Source organism: Anarrhichthys ocellatus, unplaced genomic scaffold (assembly GCF_004355925.1).
Source record: "Anarrhichthys ocellatus isolate YVR2014 unplaced genomic scaffold, GSC_Weel_1.0 scaffold4, whole genome shotgun sequence".
Taxonomy (NCBI): Eukaryota; Metazoa; Chordata; class Actinopteri; order Perciformes; family Anarhichadidae; genus Anarrhichthys; species Anarrhichthys ocellatus.
This window is the reverse complement of record NW_022280034.1, coordinates 14,088,341-14,109,133: the sequence shown is the minus strand read 5'-3', so window position 1 is coordinate 14,109,133 and position 20,793 is coordinate 14,088,341. Positions and strand designations below refer to the sequence as shown.

General features: G+C 41.5%; 1 protein-coding gene across 1 annotated transcript in view; it reads left to right on the top strand.

The window, feature by feature from the left end:
* Positions 1-20,793, top strand: part of rab26 (RAB26, member RAS oncogene family) — a 70,876-nt gene that overhangs the window by 2,437 nt on the left and 47,646 nt on the right. The window contains exon 2 of the mRNA XM_031842633.1: positions 112-222. Coding sequence (XP_031698493.1) covers positions 112-222 — 111 coding nt within the window. The remainder of the gene's footprint in view (positions 1-111; positions 223-20,793) is intronic.

Genomic DNA, 20,793 nt, shown 5'->3' with positions numbered 1-20,793 from the left:
CACACACACACACACACACACACACACACACACACACACAGGACTTTGACTTGTAACATCCGAGCCATTCTCTTCCTCTCCTGTCTGTCTGTCTGTCTGTGTCTGTCTCAGGTGATGCTGGTGGGGGATTCAGGTGTTGGGAAGACCTGTCTGCTGGTTCGCTTCAAAGATGGAGCCTTTCTAGCCGGGAGCTTCATCTCCACTGTGGGCATTGACTTCAGGGTAAGGACACACACACACACACACACACACACACGGTCAGAGGAAACGTGTCCCAATCCGCGCAAGTGTAAAAAAATCACACACGTGAATGTGTCAGAGTGTCATCCGAGTACGCTAGCTTACATGCAAACGTGGAGCAGCATGATTTTAGGACGCTGTAACACTGGCTCCAAGCCACTGCTGTAGGTAGGGGTGGGTGGTCTATCCAGCATACTCGCTGTATTGTGGCTTGTTCTACGCTGGATGTAGTAAGGGACTCTATCACGACCACAGAGTACAAATCATGTCTCAGGCACAAAAAGAAGTGAGCACGTGTGTGCAGTGTGTGTATGTCTCTGGAGGGATCGGAGAAGTGTTTGTACTGTATGTGTTGAGTCTGGAAACAGTACTGTCAGCCTCCACTTCGAAAGACGGTCAAACTACCCTTCATGTTGTTTTGCGGAACAAGAAAGGTGATAGGCAATCTCACAATCATTCAATAGTCAATAATAAATACATAAACACTATGAATACATATTAAACAATAAAGAAGATAATTCAACAAAAAATACTGCCTGCAAACTGTATTATAGAGAGAAAAGAAAATCGAGGAAAAATTGTGGGAATAGTTGATCAAACTTAATGAGAAAGATGTCCAGAGAAGAATTTCACTTTTAAAATGGTGGCTGACCTCCTTCAGACAAGAGCAGGACATTCTGATATGGAATTTCAAAATGAAAGCCCTCCAAAAATGTCACATACGAGCTGTGTTCCCTCACGAACTGCAGGAAGGATCAGAGAGAGAGAAATGGTCTGTGGCCACCACCTGAAAAACCATTCCCTTTTTTGGGGGGGATGTCTTGCTGTTGCCTCTCCTGTCCACCTCTTCTCGCTTTCATTTTGCACCAAAGCGAGTGAAATTGATGGACAGATCGAGATCATAGAGGTGATGATTAAGTGTTCCCTTAATTTTGAGCAGTGTATATCGTATGTCGAGCCATATCCTAAACATATCAAAATATTATCCATATCGCCCAGCGCTAACTGTAGGTAGTAAGCTAGTTAGCCTGATATACAAACATTTGCAGCTTATATTCGAGTAGATTCACTTTTTGCACTTTTGTTTTGGAGATGTTAAATAAAGATGAATGACCCTCCACATCATTGTGATGGCGAGTATCGCTCCATGTTTCGTGAGCCATAAAGATTAAGTGAGGCCAACAGGGCAAATTGACAACACTGGTGCTTCCCTACTCTAATAAGGCAGGCCGTGCAGCTGCAACAACCGAGCATTAAAAGTCTATAAGCTGGCTCCCTTCCTTTGTCTCCGCGCTGATAAGGAGGTGACTTGTGAGGTGTTTAAACCCTGCCGGCGACCCCACATCTCCCCAATGGGACAGGACACACTTTCAACTGAATCAAGCTAAATTACAAAGGTCATTTAAAGTGAGGTTATTTATTGACGCTCTAATCCTTCGTTTACTCCCAATGGCTGACCCATTCTCTGCCTATTGTGCCCTGTGGGGGAATTCCAACGAAGGTTACAGTGCCGTTAAACACAGCTTCACTTTAACAGGACCACACCGTTATTCACTAAAGAATTCAGAAGGGTCTTTTTATAGGCAATCAACGTAAAAACAAATAGTCAAAATATCATTCATCTGTGTACATGGAGCAAAGTTTTTGCAAACTTTGCATGAAGAACTGCTCATTATCACGTCCTTAAACAAACAGAGTATATTGAGCATGCACATCCAACATCTTTTTACAGGCATCGGGATCAAAAGACTTTATTGTTCGCCTGACGAAGCTCAGTGTCTGTGAAATGCTACTTCATTAAATGTGTTGGAAGCTGTTGGTGTCATGCGGGGCTGCTTTGTCTTGTTTCTGCCCTCATTATCACTCCTCCGGTCCACCATGGGACCGTCCTCCCTGGTGCAATACTGAAAGGTGACACTATGAGCAGATTTCTGTGATGAATAATTGATTTGGTCATTTCACAGCCACAGCATACATAACTGTAATCACACATTTTCTTTGTCGTTTTCTCTATTTTCCAGCGTACAATTAGGTCAGCACTCGCATACACACATTTGTACTTCTATACTTGTAAGTCCCTTAATATTTTGCGCCAGACACTTTTGGGTATTTCGCTTTGTTGTTCAGACTTATAAGAGACGATTCATGCCACTTTCATGTCTGTATGATAGATATGAAACTAGAGCCATTATACTGTAAATTTATCTTAGCATAAAAAAGGCTAAGCTGGGTCTGACCCCCCCCCCCTCTCTTCATTCATAACGCTCGCATGTTCTAAATCAACATTTGAATGCTGATCAACTTTTCTTTTTCTTTCAACAATTTTTAATACCTAAAGTGTTGTAAAGTCAAAATGCATTGGATAAAAAAATAGATGTAATCATTTCCATGATCTCCAACATGTTTTAATCTCTGGTTTAATTCATGTTACGCCAAAAACACACTTATGATTTTTTTTTTTTAAGAGACTAAAGAGAACTCCTTTGCCCCTTGGGCCTTACTATGTGCCCAGATTACACAGCGTGTAACGAGCAGCAGTGGAGTTGGACACGATCTAAATGCACTTCAGGCCATGGTCCATTGATCGTTTAAATAGGGCCCATAGGGTGTTAATTAGTGGACTTTCGAGGTCCTTCTGTTTCCAGTCTTTATACTAAAGCGAACCATCTCCTGCTTTTAGCTTCATATTCAGCCTGCAGATCTAAAATGTTTAAAATATAACAAGGTTTCTTGAAAAGATAGATATACGAGAGAGCACACACACACACACACACACAGTCACACTGTGCTTCCTCAAGCTGGCTTCCCTTTAATCTCCTGCTTTTGCACATATCTCCTTTAATGTCTGGAGCACTGTGCAACAGATCTGTTGGTTGAAAGAGTTTTATTTTTAGAAACTCTTGGGCCACTGAGACTGCAGAACGCCGTCGCAGTCTTTTGAAATCGGTCTGCTTCGTCAGCCTACTTAACATACGATCAGGACATCATGCACGTAGACATGAAAAGGATCTGCACGGTGAACACTTCAGTAGCGGCTTTGTTTTTGTAATAATGATATAGTTTTAAATTATTTTTTTTTATGTTACCCACCTTTGAGAGAGACGACGTGTGATGGAAACGTTGACGAGCTGCAGCCAGCTTCATGGGTGCTTGACCAGAGGGCAAAAACCCCCGAAAGTAAATTTCTGTTATTTGTTCTGTTCGGGGATATTTGAGGAGATGTAATTCATTTTTCGGCAGGTCATTCGTAGCCTGCAGCCCACACAGTGTATCTTTGAGCTTAATTAAAATGGAGGAAAAAAACACTTTTATCTGAAGTGCAATGTTCATATAGATAATATGTCACAAAGTAAACATCAAGAAAAGGCTTATTTGTTGGTTAAAGCCGTCGGTGCAGGGTTGTAGAGAGCATCAGGATGTACGTAGAACTTTTGTTGTTCAAAGTTAAGTATGGACAGTCTCCGTTTACTCTTCTCTGTGTTGTTCAATGACTTTGTCAGTAGTTTTTATAGGTACTTTTGTCTGACTGCGTGAGAAGCTAAAGCTGCAAAGTTCTGACTGAAATGTACAAATTGTACTAAAGTACAAAATCCTATCAGTTGTGGAACAAAACAAGCTTGTTGTCCGTTCACACATCGACCAGATTACCCCGACTCTTCGGCTTTGTAGGAAATAAACGCTCCAGCCTGATTTCTCACAGTGTGGATATGGTGTCAGACTAAATTGCCGGAGCTGTTGTGTCCGTAGGGTGCTGATGTTGCATTTTTTTTTTAAAGAAAGCAGCAGACATACTGGGACAGAAACGCTGAAAAATATCTGCAGCAATATGCTGCTCTTTAGCTATAAGTTGATTTGGCTGCCGCATTAAGAACCTGCAGTGCATCGTTTGCAACGTTGGGAATGCGCAGCAGTGTGACCGTTTACACTTTATAACAATATTTCTTGGGGGAAGAGTTCAACTTCCCTTCAGCTTGCTTTTGTTCATCTATTTATATTCCTCCTGACTCTTTCCAGTCCGTCCCTTTGAGAAGTTTGTTAGAATCTCTGTTGAGTCTCCACCTGATTTAGAATAGCGGGGTGTATTTCTGCTTCTCGTCCCCACTGTCCGTGACGCGTGACGTGTGCATTTAATTATGTGTGCTACCTCTCATTTCCCTTTCATCACCTATTCACTCCGCTCGAAGTGATGCAGCACAGCACCGGGCCGCTTGATCATTAAACAAACGGCTCGCACTGACGCACATGGTTTGTGTGTGTGTGGCCTGTCAGAGCATGACGGGAGGATCCTATTGACCGCCCTTTACAACTAATTGCCATGTGGCTCGGTTTAAGGATGTTATTTGTTTTTTTTGTGTGTGTGTGTGTGTGTGTGTGTGTGTGTGTGTGTGCGCTAAAACTTGCGACCTACTCTGTCAGCAGTAACAGCTTTGGGAAAACATCCTCACTCAGAATATTTAGGGTTTTGTTGTTTCAAATTCCTGCAATAACATGGCCCATTAGCATTAGCGGAATGAGTTTAAAGGTTCAGCATGTTAGTTTTAAACATCAGTAAATATGCACACATTGCATAGTCGGCCTTTATGGTGCAATTTAGATTTGGAGAAAAATATGCTGTTTTGCTTTATGGCTCAAAACGAGTTATTCCTCTAGAGCAAATGGAGCTAAACTTTTGAGTGCGATGCCAGATGGCGGAAGGAGCGAGCGGATAATAAAGAAATCTCTCCTCAACATGTTTATCCTCTTCGGTTAAGACAAAGAGGAAGAACCAGCAGTGACAAGCTGCTCTGGGAATGATCAGAAAACGTCACATTTCTCACAAGACGATGATTCATTTGAGGTCTACAAGTTTAGTTTAGTAGCTTATTGATTTTGAAAGGAGGTGAATTTAGTTGCCCGTTGTTGTTGTTGTTGTTGTCATCTAAATTGTTCCCGTAGCTCCTTGCATTCTTACTGTTAAATGTTGCAAGGAACATGAAGCAACAGTGTGTTCGTGGGAAATGTGTTAATTTCAGAGCTGGCAATCCTACTGGTGCAAGCCATGGTCTTGATAATTAAATCCATTATTTCGATTTTTAGAAATAATATCTTCACTACGTGCTTCCTGCTTGGATCACTTTTTTCCCTCTCGGCCCCCCGGCCCCCCCACATCAACAGGGATCCTTGTACCAACCTGTACCTACACGCAGGTACATCTGTAATTCTACACATTTTTGATGCAAGCGTACGAAGTATACTCGGCACATGTGTGTGGGGCGGCCTTAGTATGCTGATGGTCAGACCCCCAATCAGGCAGCAGAGGACTGATGATGATGATGATGATGATGATGATTGCAGTCCATCCGTTGCTCTTCAGGCTCCCAGATGTCGTCCATCGATCCTGGAACGCTTTTTATTTTTTTATTGTGGCTGTGAATCTTAACTGTCCCGGTAATGACTGTAGCTCTGCAGTCAGATTGCAGGCAAATCGAATGATTTCTTTCAAAACGTCTGTCCGCTCGACTGTCCGCTTTGTAATTTACCGCTGACCTCACTGGACAACAGTGATTGCCACGGTAACGATGCACAGGTACTCCCCAAAGGCACATTTTTTTTTCCTGCCCACTACATGGAAGTTAGCAAGCACTGCAACGTTCACACTCAAACAGACACAGATTGGATCTGTAATTCACACACACACACACACACACACACACACACACACACACAGTGGAAATGCTCTTCTGTCATCAGCTCCATATTGTTCAGTCGGTGTATTAGTCAGTGTGGGATGAATCATTGACCTCTTCAGGGCCTCGCTGTGCATCCATGTTTTACGTACCTGTATCTTTGGTCTTTGTGTCTCTTACCAGGATCTACTCACGCAGCACTGAGTTCGTTGACGTAACGTCGTCCGCCGTCCTGAGAGCTATCGGCGCTCACGTCCGTTAGTTGCAGATACATTCAGATACATTCAGTTCACCTCTCACTAATAACACGAGCACGTTCAGTTACGCACAACACTCTCACTTAATAATAATGAAATATAATCACGACGTTCAAAAGTTGCATTGGAAGTTGGAGAAGTGTTCAGTGTTGGTGGAGGTTGAGTTTTTAATCCATCATCATTTACCTTCAATTGAACTTGCTCTAAATTGGGACATCGAGCGTCACTTAAAAACCACCAATCAAAGAATAAAATCACAGAATGGATCGTCGGCATCACGGCTGTCAGAAAGCCTCCCGCCGGTCTGCACCGCAGTGCTCGCTCCACTCTTGCGGTGTCGGCTGAAAATCAGCCATATGCAGATGCACTTCAGTATTCATGAATCAGCAAAATGATGAAACACACTCGCGCTAATAGGCCGCCGAAAAACAACACCAGGAACAGTTCAAAGTCAAAGCCACATTTTTCTCTACTCTTACATAACCCATCATCCCACTTCCCTTTCCCTTCATTCCTGATCATCTTTGCTGCGGGGTTTTCATTTACATTGCTTGGTAAAATATGCTTGTTATGTAATATGATGCAGTGAAGTGGACCTGAAGACCTGAACACCGTGCGACAGACACACATTTGACAAAAAGCACACACAGAGGCAGGCGTTGGTCTGCTTGGTTTTTTTTACCGTTTTTCCCTTTTTGCGTCACACGACTCCTCAAGTGCTTGTTGGGTTCCCAGGAGACGGTTGTTATGGAGCAGTAGCCATGACAACGATGCAAAGCAACGACTGCGTGGAAACGGCTTCGACCAGATTCTGCTGGTTCGACCTGGCCAGATGGCTTTCAGGCTTTTCTCGAAGCTTCAGGGTTGGCTGACGTCCTCAGCCGGGGTTCGGGGGGGCAGGTTTGGTTGGCGTTGCAGAACACAGAGAGCACCGTGACCGAAATCTGCATTTGGTGCCGAATTTACAGATTTTTTTATGGGTTTTTGTGCCGGTGTTCGTTCAGGGCAGGTTTGGGCTCATCCATCGCTTTGCTTCACACTCTCACAGTTCAGTGCGCCCAGAATTTGGGAACATTCCAGTTCAATCACAGTCCTCCGCTGAAGGCCGACAGAACATCTCCACAGGAGCATGTCAGGGGTTAAAGTGTTGATCAGTGCGCCACTAAAGAGTTCTGTCTGTGACTGAACATGCTGGGATAGTTGGTGAACAACATGAATCGCACATAGTGAGCTGCTTAGAATTAGATATTCCTAAAAAAATTCCTGGCAATATTCCTGGCATTTGAAGCAGCCATGCAGGAAGATAGAATTTACATGAAACATATTTTAACACTTGTTGAGTTGTGTTTATGTCCAGCTGAAGGAAATGTCTAAATATAAATGTTCTCCAGCTAGTTGTTCATTTTACCGGCCTGCTGTTTGCTGCTGAGCAGGAAGCGCTCGGTGAGGTTCCCAGGAGAGGTCGTCTGATAGGGGAGTTTTATGGCCGATACAGTAACGGTAGTTTGGAACACCTGTAGCTCATTAATTAGCCAATACCTACCAAAAGTCAGTCAGTTGGCACCTGGGCCACGCCTCCATAACATTTTGAGTAACCGTAGTAGCTGTTTACTACTCTTGCTAGCAGAGACAGGAAAAACTCAACGCAGCCTTAAACTAGTGAAGTACGGTTAAGATGAGCCAATTAAAACGGCTCGATTGAGGTCAAAGATCATGTTCGTGGCTGAATTGTCAAAAGCCCAGCGGTAGTATGACATGGGATAGGATTGTACGCCGGACCAACCTCCACACGTCTTCTTCCTCCTCTATTAACACATCAGTTCCTCGCATTAGCACTGAAGCTGCCACTCGGAAGACTAAACATTATGAGAATCATCCTGCTTCCTCCTCATAGAGTTAGAGAAAAACAAATGCACATCTGGTAGCTTCCCAATTCAATTACCCACATTCATGCCTTGCTGAAGCGCACCACAACTGTTGAATTGTTGAAGCAGAGGACCACACTTTCCCCATACACGTTTTCTCTGCAGCTGCATGGATCGAAAGTGGCATCTGGGGGTCTCTCATGCCCCCTGGGAGTTTCTGTTTATTTGTATTGGCTTCGTGCGCTCTTTGATCAAGTCGTTGATAATGTCTTTTTATAAATAAATCTGAATTTAACTTGGAGGAGTCTGCCGCTGCCCCTCAGGTTACTGCCGTCACTGGTGAAGATGACATTTGTAATTAGAAATTTTAAAGTAAGGAGGCCGTGATGGGAAATAAATCAAAAGAATTGCTTTCCTATTCAACAACAACGGCGTGTCGTCTGGCACTCGCTCTGCTCAAAGATGACGGATGATGTTTCCGTGCGTGAGCTTGTATCCTTTAGTGTGTGAATTAGTGAAAGATGGACGGACAGAAAAGAGGTTGTTGTTAACAAACTCCTTCATTCGAAGCTGTGAGGAAAGAATTTGTCTCGGTCTGTAATTCATCACCGTAATGAGGAATCACAACACAGCTGTATTCACTCTTGTTCTCTCCATCTGGGTTGAGCTCGTCTGGATTTGCCGCTTGGAAACGCCGGCGCGCAGCTTCACACTACAATACTTTTCAATTGGTTCCAACAAATGATTTACACAGACGTACTACTTCGAGCTGTCCCACAGTATTTGGGACGGTGGTTACCGAGGCCTCCAGGGACACGAGGAAGGCAAATTGTATCACATTTCCTACCAATTTCCCCCCCAAAAAATCCCTAATCTGGTCACATTAGATGTGCAAATCTCAGACTAACATAAACACACAAGGAAGACGGAATCACAAACTGTAGAAAAACAGAAAACTTCCCATAAAAAAATAAGCAATGGTTAAACATTTCGGAAATACATTTGTGCACTTTTAATGAGGTTTCACCACATAAAAAAATTGGGCGATATTATCATTAACTGTATTTTGTGCTATGTTTTCAAACACGTCAATACAGCAGAAAAGAAAGACGGCAATATATATTAAAATCACTAGAATAAGACGTGTTTAATCACAACAGCATGTTTTCTGGTAATTTAATAAATAAATATTCTATATTTGTATACCACTGTGTGGATGAAACACTTCAAGTGAAAGTATAGATAGACATGGATAACATACAAATATTTGAAGATGAATTATAAAGCTGCATGAATGAAGAAAATCCTGCACGCTGCTGTTGGAAAACAGGACTCGCAATTCCTTTTCACCAACATTTGGGTGCCAAGTGCACTTTTAGACATTCTGTTTTACCATTATGATGCCCTGAGCTGTAAGCACTATTGTATTCTGGGTAATAGCTGGTGACTGGAAGGTTGCCAGTTGGAGTCCAGTTTGGTGGTTTTGCGTTTTGTGCAGTTACATATGTGTTAAAACAAGATGGGACAATTCCTTAGGGGAACATCCAGGGGAAGAACAGCACTGATCAATTTGACCTTTCATGAGGCCACATAATATTTAGAGGATTACGTTGACTAACCCCAAAAGTAAAAGTATGCACACCACACCAGCAGACCCCAAAGCGTGAATCGGCACATAAAAATCATGCATATTCATAAACTTCCAAAAACAGATGTTTCAGGCGTTAAAATTAAGAAAAGCAGGAATGCGGTTTCATAAATCAGCAGACTTTATTGTGTCGCGCTCAGAGTATCCTGATTAATTGGACACCAAATATGGTGTACTTGGATTGAAAGTCGCCACCATTAAGTGCTTTCAGTGAGACAGGGAATACCAAAAGCAATATGTATTATTTATATACTGTTGTTATTTAAATAAAGAGAGGAAGCGATTGTGTGTGTGTTGCCACTCGCTCCCGCCCTTTTCATGTCATAGATCAAACTCCTTCATATTTAATCCTGTAATTAATGTGGCGGTAGGGTGAGGGGGTACCGAGGTGATCAATTCATGCTCCTGCGAGGCGTCTCCTGTGGAAATAATGTATTCAACGCTCAGCCAACCCTAATGAATCAACTCTAATCCCACCACAGTGATACTCACAAATCAGGGCTGAAGACGGCGGTGGAGTTGTATTTCGATTTCGATTCTGAAGCTGGCTCAGCTTTCATTTTAATTTCACTCTTCCACAATAGGAGAGCACAGTGTGTACCTTCTCCCTCTCTCTCTCACACACACACACACACACACACGAGCATACACAAAGTTTAAAAGGGGTCATTTGTAGGAAACTAATTTCACATTTTAGTCATGCCTGCAAAATACTAAATTTAAATCAGCGAACAAACTATGATGTATTATTAGTGTATAGTTACTGTTAAGTATATAACTTTAAAATGAGCTCCACCTTTACTATGTGCAACATTATAGTAACGAACACATAAATGCATCAAAACTTCTGAATAATATATCTTATTTTGAAATGGGCCATTCTGCAAAAGAACTACTTTTACTTTTGGTACTTTCAGTATATTTTGATGCTAATACTCTCGTACTTTTTATTGAATAATATTTTGAAACCCAGACTTTTACTTGTAACAGAGTACTCGTACACCGTGGTATCACTTTTACTTTAATAGAAGACATCCTCATCCATTCTTCCACCATTGTGCTCTAGTTAACAATTTAGTCATAAACACATTGGTTGTATAGATATGAATGGCGATGACACAGCAAAACGGCCATACCCACAAAGCATGGTAAATGAGACGGCACAATGTGTTCGCTACAGCTCATGTCTCAGTTTTCATAAACTGAGTAAACGGCATGTTGAATCAATGTTGTAGCATTCTGGGAATTTATGGCTTTATTACAATTTCACTTTCTAATTGAATTGTAAGCTGTTGTTCACCAAACTAATTCATTTCTTATAACCAGGAGCTCCACGTCAGGATATGACGTTCTTAAGGGTTCTGATCCGAAGATGAAAGCAGGAAATAGCCTCTCACGGAATATTTGAGGAGTAGTTGACATTGACTAAAAGGATGAGAACAGCATGTTGGAAGGATGACGAGACATTATTGCCTCTTACTCTATCACGTAATAATAAGACATTGTATAGTCTATGCAATGCTGGGTTGGGCATTATAGAACAGTATCCTCTTCTAAACTACTGTTTTGTCAAGGAGAAGAAAAAAAAAAAAGCATTGTAACCTTAAATTTGAACATGGTCTTGTAAACTAAATGGTACAGACCTCACATGGTAACACATGCAGGTACGTTCTCACAGCTGTGGATGAGTGGAACTAAAGGAGAAAGAGGAAAAGGTATTTTTGACTGAACAATGAGGACTGGAGCTCAAAGCTCTGACAAGCTCATCAACATGCTGCCGAAAATAGTTCAGCTCTGTGTTGTAGCTATTTCAAGGCTAATCCAACGCAGAACGCTGTCAGTCCTCTCTGCAAATCTCTGTTTCGGTGACAGCAGCGTCATATTTACCCTTCAATTCATGTTACACGGGAAAAATCTTTTTTATTTTTGAATTTTATAGTAGAGTGGAAGTAGCACTGTGCCTCAGTGAAGATATGATGAGTACTGTCCAAACATACACAGTTGAACTACAATCACAACTTTAGCAATTCTTGTCACGATGGCGATTGTTTAATTTCACCTTGAATTTAGTTTCTATCCTTCTGAGCAGCTTCTGCAGTATTATTTCAGCCAAAATATACTTAAAAAGTTACTCTGGGCCACAGTTACAAATACTTTATTATTTGGTTTGTCGGAAGGTTCATCCCAATCTATTCTGATAATCACTTCAAAATGTACTGTACTGCTATTTGAGTTTTGGAGTATTAATTAGACAAAGCAAGCTATTTGAAGACATTACTGTTTCTTTCTGACCTTTGAACACTTATCCAACTAACATAATGAAATTATGATAAAGAAAATAATTGTAAAATTGCAGCCCTAATTATGATTTCTTGACTTTTAGTAGAATCCCATTGAGATGATGTGAACATTTTGTGTCATCATTTTACAAAAGTATGTAATCCACATGATGATTTTGATTTTGAGCACAATTTAATTACAAACAAACTAAAGGAGAACGTTTTATTGATATTTTGAGCTTGTCTGATTTGTCTGACACTAGAACACAGTTCATCGCATGAAATATCAATTTCAGTATTAAAAGATTAAAAGATGTTGCATTTGCTTTTTTTTATATGCTAACTGAAATTAGTGTGCAAACATCTGCAGTGAACTGGAGAGTGTGCTGGGCTATAGTCAGGTCCAGTGACTCCCGGCTAGTTGCCAGGCATCTAATCTAATCCGGACCAAGAAACTGTCTGGCACAGAACCTTCCAGCAAATAGCAATTTGACTAATTTCACTTCAAAAATGTCTCACTTTTCCTTGAACTATCCGCCTATCCTTACCCTATCCATATTAACACAAATTGAATGAAACCACATTCGTACAGGCACACAGTAAGGCCATCCTGGAGTAGTGATTAAGGACCGTCTGAAATAAAAGCTCAAAGGACTTGTTTGAACTATTGTTAAAGGACCTCGGGAGGTTCCTTGGTGAACTTCAGAAGCCCTTGTTGTGTTTTAAATAACATTGAACTGCTATTTAAAAAAGAAACGCATTTTAAGCTCAACTCAAAGTGTGCATGTGTGTGTGTGATGCTATTCTGGCAACTCCTTTATCACAGCGCAACACTGCCTATCACTGACCCTGGAGAGTGGGGGATGAACTGCAGAGGGGGGGGGGGGGGGGGGCAGCACATACTGTCCTCAAGAAAGCAATGAACTGCACGACTGCACATACAGAATAAAGGTTTTCTGATTCCCAAGACACCGTTTCCATCCTCTGTCCTTTCATATCTTCACTTCCTTCAGCACATTTTCCTCTTTATATACACTTCCAGTCTTTTAAGCTGTATCTCTCTCTCTCTCTCTCTCTCTCTCTCTCTCTCTCTCTCTCTCTCTCCCGTTCCATCCTCTGCTTGTTCCATCTTCCGAAACTGCGATGACAATTGTCGGCACTGCTCAGTAATCACGATAATCAAACTCTGGTCTCCAAGAAAATAAAGGCGCTGAAGAGAGAGGTTGAAGTAAGACAACAACTGCCAAGATGTACTACTTGGTAAAATCTCATTTACGCTCCAGCTTTTGATTATCTGGCGCAAACACTTTGCCTCCCACACATACAAGCAAGCAGGACTGCATCTAGAAAACAGCAGCCTTTAGAAAACTCCCTCATCGTCGTCAGGACGCAGAGATGCACAGTGACTATTTATCAAGGTGTCAGCCCCTACCCACTTTACTTAACAATATCAAAGCTTCGACGCTTTCGCTGTAATACCACGCAGTGCTCCTAGAATACTAAAAGAGCTTTCACACTGTGTCCTTTAAATACGGAGAGATAACACTCGGGCTTCAGAAGAAGTTTTAAAACCCAGTAAGACTTATTGGCAGAGTGCGACATGCCCTAATAGGATTCCCAGCCAATTGTTGGGATTATATTATCATGTCTTGGCAAGGATTGAGTGGTTTACAAGGGCATTACATGCTGTACACTAAAATAAGGGGTTCTATTGAGTTCTAATGCCCAGACTGAGAGCCGAGCATCTTAGGGTACCTTGGAGAAAAGAATATCCACAGATATATTCTGTGGGGATGAGCTTGGCACACTCTATGGTTCAAGCATACATTGTCATTTTAAAGATGCACAAATGTTAATAATAACAGTCGGGAAAAAATGACAGTGTAATGTGAAAGGTGTTGTCTGTGGTAAAGAACCCCGAGATAATTGACACCTGGCTGCAGTTCCCCTCAGCTCATGAAGCGTTTAAGCGTCATTCAGCCCATTGTTTGGGTTTGACAGCCAGCAGCTTTACTGTTTTACAGCAAAAAGCTCTGATAAACTGACTTATCGCTCCCTGCAGACCGACGGACATTGAAACATGCTGCACGACACGTCAGAGCATTTAGAAGCTTAAGAGCAGTTTTTTTGATTAAACCACGACTTTCGGGGAGCGCTAGTTTGGGGGGGGCCGGGAGCGTACTGTACACATGCATGCGCATACATCAAGGACATTTTTGCCTTAAATTAAAAAAAAATTCAATATATTATAATTTATAAGGAGAATACTTAGCCTTGGACAACAAAGAAACAAATATTCACCATTGCAATGTTATTTTTAAAACGCTCTCTGCCAAGAAACAATGAGAACGACAATGCACGGTGGACAATCAATATTTTTGCATTACTTTGTTGAACAGACCAGACCTAGGATGCATAAAAAGTAACAATATTTGAGAGCTCGCCTTTAATTTCTCAAATGAGGCTTTTCTGGGGAGCTCAAGACTCTCTCAGGGGAGCAGCCCCCCCATAGCTCCCTTGTACCCTGCGTAAAAATAAGATATTTCCCTCAGGTGTAGGTGGAGACCAAAATAGAGATAAAATGAGAGGGAATATTGGACTCATTTGCAAAGTGGAAAACGCATACAGATACTACCAAGAATGGTGTGATCGTAGAAATGACGCTCGTACAGCTCATCACAAAGCACAAAAACATATTGCTCTTTGTCTTTGAATGGACTTTGCTATTACCATAATTGTTGTAATGGAGGCCCATAAAATAGTGCTTGCTAATAAAATTAGCATGGATGGAATATCATGATTTAATTCCCCCTTCAGATTTTTCACTGCAGCAGGGAGTGATTTCCACTGGGAACCTGTGTAAAAGCAGAGGTTAGGGCAATGTTAATGCTCTCTCCAGAGATGGAAAGAGAAGACAAGCAAGACGGACCAAGCCTTAAAGTGGACAAGTCAAACTCAGCTTGGTTGGCTGCCCCCGATCTTTAAATCTTCGCTGAGAGTTTTGACAGTGAGACAAAGAGGGAAAGAGAAGGAGAGAACCCCCCCATGGGTCTGTAGCTATCCAACCCGTAAGCCAGACTTCTCAGAGACAGCCAGAGAGAAGTATCTCATATTAGGAAGCTAGTCCACAGAGGGAATAGTCCGCGTAAGGAGGGGTACGACTTGGATTGTTAAATGGGAAGTGAAGGATGAAGAAGACGGTAAGGTGAGGGTCTTGTCTCATGAGTTTGATGTGCGAACAGGAACACAAGGCTAAATATGTCACAGAGATATATCACAGAGGTCAGGCCACAGCACAGCATGAGGTAACACAAATCTAGGGATAGGGAGAAGGAGGGAGAAGCTGGGGGTTATGAAAAGACAAAAACAGGAAAGAAGTAGATGGAGAAAGAGAACAAGTGGGAAAGAAAGAGAGCCACACAGGGTGACAAATCCAGGATTAGCTGGTCTTATTGCCAGATACAGGGTGTGAGCCATTCTCTGCCAAACCACTGTAACATGAGTGGAGAGGAGGGGGGGGGAGGGGGGGGGACTAGGACTTGGTCTGGGAAGGCTCAATGTGTGTGTACATGGGGTAGGTGTGTTGTTTTACTGTGTTAATGGCTATTGCGTTGTAGCCTATTGGACCAGCCTTTTTGTCTGTCAATTTGGACAACAGATAGTTGATAAATGCTCTGTTTATTAATCTACAGTAATTATTCAAATGTACCACTGACTTGGCTGCCATAGCTTTTATTTAAAGTTACCCTTAAAAGACATTCAAATACCTCACAGTAATATTTGCCAACAGATGATCCGAGTGTGATTCAAGAACATCTCAACAGCAAGGCCTTTTAGCTGTATACAGAACTAATTTGACCCGAGTCAATTGTTGCACTGCTATACACAATCTTCCAGTTAATGATAAACCAGAAGACAAATCCATTTATATGTGTGTCTTTCAGGTGATATCGTTCCTCTGAACGAAGGGCAGAAAATGGTATGTAGAAGGTATTGCTGAAACATCTAAACCATTGGTATTCCTTTCCACTGTGGACATGTAGGCGTCATTAGCGTCCTTTTCTGCACTTGCCAATTATCTTCCATCTCACCTTTTAACTCTAAATTGTATCAAATAGCCTGTTTTGTGTTTTGGTTGTGTCTATTGTTTTGTTTACGGCATTTGATATGAATCAATGCACTCTAAATTTGTTAAAGCTGCATCAAAGTTGCACTCTGCAATGTTTTTGATATTATTAGTAGACCAAATGAATATTTGTAAGAGTTCTGTCATAGTTGTAAGAGTGAAGTATCACCATCTCTATGGTTCTTCTCAGCTCTACTGAGCTTTTTAGCATCTTTAAGCTACTGTTTTTTGTTTTAAGTCCTGCATTTTTACCGTTTTGGCTCATCAATCCCCCCAAAAATCTCTGATGAACCCATTGTATGTTACCTGTCCAGCATCAATCCATAAACAGACAAAGTTAGCAACTCACTGGTGAACACAGTGGAGCATTTAGCAGCTAAAGAGTCACATATTTCCCTTAGCAGTTGGTGGAGACCAAAACAAAGCCAAAAGCAGATATTGGACACAAACCCATGAATGCTCATGTTGATCTGTATATTCTGGAGATGTGAACACTGGAGGTGACTGTTTGCGAACACTTTATGAGGTGATGTCAGTTTGTAGCTTGTTTCCCTGCCTCCAAGTGGCCAATAAAAAAGTAAATGAAAGCTGTTTTTTGAGTATTTAAAGGCTTTTCTAATACTTTTGTAGGAATATTTTGCTACTTGCCATACTGAGTGTGTAGTCTTATACCTCAGATTGCAGTCGTAACTTCTGAGTGAAGGTTTTGCCATTTGTGTTTGAATCGGCAAAGAACTGGTGGCACTTAACGATAAGGTAATACTATAATTTTATGAGCTTTGTTGCGATAATTAAGCAGTTAAGAGAACAAAGATCCCAATCAAAATCAGCAGGGTGCATTAGGCTTATTACAGTGTGTAAGAAACCAGAGATTCATTGATTTCATTTTGCTCTCGACAGTTAAAGAGGTCCTTCATTAACTATATTTCGGTGCAGGGCCGGCTTCTTTGACAGATGGGAAAAGTGTGTGTTCATGCTACAGTGCTTTATTTGAACCCAAGGCCAGCGAGAGGAAATTACTTTCTTTTATTTCTAAACTTTTGATTTCAGTAACCCCTATAGACGACATCCGTCATTGTCACACACGTTGCTACAGTAGTTTCTGTATTCATCTCTCGTTAAACCACTCAAGGTTTTCTCTTCATTTTTTGCCTGAGCCCTCATTTCCTTCCCCAAAACTTGAAGAGCCAGCATGCCTAAATAATGAACTCTCATTAAGTCAGCACTAATTAGACAGTGTTAGACACTGTTGAGATATGCATGGGTAATGTGAAGGTGTTTGTGTGTCTTAAAAGCTTTTTGATAGAGTTTGCTGGCAGTTTCACTGTTTTCCTCCCGGTAGTGAAGTAGAAGCCATGAAGGGAGAAAACTAACAGCAACTAGAAGCCACATGCTGACACTTTTTTTTTTTTTAATGTGTCTTTAAAGTTTGTCAGATCTGCTGCTTTGCCAGAAAGGCACCTGGCTGTTTTTCTATGCTATATATTTATTTGACAGCGCATCGTTGAAGTTCTAAACCTCTGGCTTCGCTCATTAGAGTTTATGATTATTTTGAGTTAATTCAAATAAAATAACATAGGTGGGTTTATTACAACTTAGGGCTTTTTTTATTTTCATGCTTTGGACCCTATTCCCATCAGTATTAATCACACTGTGCGCTAATTGCACAGATCTTGCAACGCAGCAACATTGCTTAAAAGTAATCAGCGAGGGCAGGGAACATGAAAAGGCAGATGGCCTGTCAGGTTTTAAATAAATAAAATATATCCGCCATATATACATATATCTTTTAAGTCATTTTTAAAACAAAATGACAAAATTCTTTGTTTTTTTCATTTATTTTGGTATTTTTGACTGTCAACATCAATTTGGACCAATTAATGTAATTTAGACCAATTAATAGATGAAAAGAGAAAATAAGCAGAAGATTAATTATAATACAGTTTGCATTGGGGTGTGGGAGCTGCTTCTCGTGCTCAATACTGCTGAATGAACGCATCCAATGTACAGTCGATGTTGATAGAGATCTTAAAAGAATGGTTCAACATTTTGGGAATTACTCTTGTTCACTTATTTGCCGATAGTTGATGATGAGAAAAGAGATACTAGTATCATGTTTGTAAGGTAAATATAAAGCTGGAGCCAGCAGCTGGTTAGCTTAGCTTAGCATGTAGAAGCAGCTAGCCTCCTGTACCTTCGTCCAAAGGTAATAAAATCCACATACCAGCACCTCTAAAGCTCACTAATTAACGTCTCATTTTATTCAACCTGTACAAACACCGATGTGTAAAAATGATACGCTGTAGTTTAACAGGGGTTTGTGTGCGGGACTATTTCTCGGCCTGGCACAGCCACTTTCTGGAGTTTCCTCTAGTTGCCTGGCAACCTCACTGTGAAGGCAAGACTCCGGGTGCCGATGAGCCGTTTCGCGATGGAGCCGGTGTGGACAAGGTGTCCTTAAATCTGCCACACTGCTCCTGACCTCAAGATGTTTCTCCGTCGTCGCTCCTTGTGTTGGTCTTTGTTGTTGTAACACTTTAGCGCACTTGGTTGTGGCACATCTGATGTGTCAGAGAGGCCGACACACACTGTGCCACAGCATTAGTGCAGCATTTGTAATGGATCGATCGATACCAGCGAGTCAACTGATATTAGCCTACTCCGTCGGTTGTTGATATTTCTGGTGTTCAAACCTCACTGCGGGCACTCTGTTGTGAATGGCTGAATACATGTTACACTGTAGCAGCAACTGTTCCAATGTTTCCCTTTACTGTTATACAAAGCATGTTATGGATATGATAACATCATATGGTAAAACGTGACATTATCAACAGTTTCAGGTAATTTTTTCCTTTAAAAAGACATTTGAATGACTTCTTATGGGTCCTGATTACCCATATGTATTCAAAGTAGGTGCTGTTCAGGCAGCCTGATTGACAGTTAGCTTAGAGCTGTTTGATGCTTAAAGCTGCTGATGAATATTGATGGTCTTTTGTCAATAGCTCAACATTGTGTGGTTATTTTTTTAAAGATCCTTTTAAGGTTGGATGTTAACCTTTATTTAACAGAAGACAGCGTGGAAATGTGGACGTTGCGGTAATGTGGCATGTGTGTTTATTCTCAGCCCGTATATCTGTGTGTTGTCTTGTTGTCCCTGTAACTATCAAGTGCTTTTGTCTTTGTGTTTTAATAATTGTTCAGTATGTGTGGCTGTCGCCGAATATGTGTGCGTCGGTCTTCCTTACTGTCGTTTGCACGTACATTAGTGTATTTGTGTGTGTGTGCGCGCAAGTGAGATGCAATGTGTGGGTGTCTACTCTGCACAACACCCAAGAAAATTGAATTCAGTCTGTCAAAGCCCATTCCACGATCTTCCACTTAACTGCCTCCGTGCTTATCAGCTAACACACACACACACACACACCTTCAATATTATGACTTCAGACCTTTTTGTGTCAGCTTTCAGCATTGATTCTCTCAGCTCCCGATTGAAGCGTGTTCTTGTATTTTTGGGACGAAGTGCCAAAGGGAAATGCGCGCAGCGTTCAGAAGACATTTAAACCAAACACTGCATGATAGACTGTCTGCATGGCGGCTTTGGGCCCAACAAAAGTGGTTTGAAGTTTGCAGGGCTTAAACCTGTTTCATGCTTGCTGTGATCAGCGCGGCTCCAGCTCCCAGCTGACATTGGGCGAAGGCAAGGTTCACACTGGACAGGTCACCAGACTGTAGAGACAGACAACCATTCACGCTCACATTCACACCTACGGGCAATTTAGAGTCATCAATTACTCTTTGGACTGTGGGAGGAAGCCGGAGAACCCGGAGAAAACCCACGCTGACACGGGGAGAACATGCAAACTCCACAAAGAAGGGCCGTCCAGCCCGGGAATCTGCTGTGAGGTGACAGTTCGAGCCACTACACCACCATGCACCCCTAATTTGTAACAGTGTATTCTATTTTATAAGCTTATCATATATTTTGTATGACCTGTAAAATTATAAACTAGTTAGTATGTAGCTTTTAGATAAAAGAAGTGGAGTAAAGAGTTTAATAATTGCCTCTGAAATGTAGTAAATGTTAACGTTTAGCGTAAAATAGGCATAACCAAGTATAGTACAAGCACCTCTGACAGGCTTAAATTGAGGCGACAACTCAATGAGCTACAATCCTCAATGAATCCTTTTCATTGTAATGAGCTGGCTCGCTTTGACCCACATTAGTGTAATCTAATTTGGATGTGGTTCAAGGTGTGTAGGCTGGACCGCAGTCATCCTTGAGCTCACACTTAACTCTCTGTGTTTTTGTCAGCTTGTTATTATCTGAGTTAGGTGGATGTTCTTCCTAAAATGGCTGGAAGACTGTAGTTTTCTGGTGTAACAGATGTCTGTTGATATTGTAGACGGGGAGAGAAAGAGAGAGAAGCTCTCAAAATCACACACGGTAAACTCTTTATTTTCAACCTTTAATGTGTTTGAATTTCTTCTTCTTATTTTTTTTAACTCAGACGTCCTTCTCTCAGCTGGTCTCTACTTTTATTACTTTGGTTATTGAGCAGCTCTGACAGACCTCGTTATTAATATAAGGGGATCGAGACGAGAGGGAGAGTAAAAACAGACGAAGTAAGTGAAGAGGTCGAGGGTACAATGAGAAAAAGAGTGGGGATAAGAGAGTAAATGAGATGGAAGTGGAGCATCGGGTTATTGAAAAA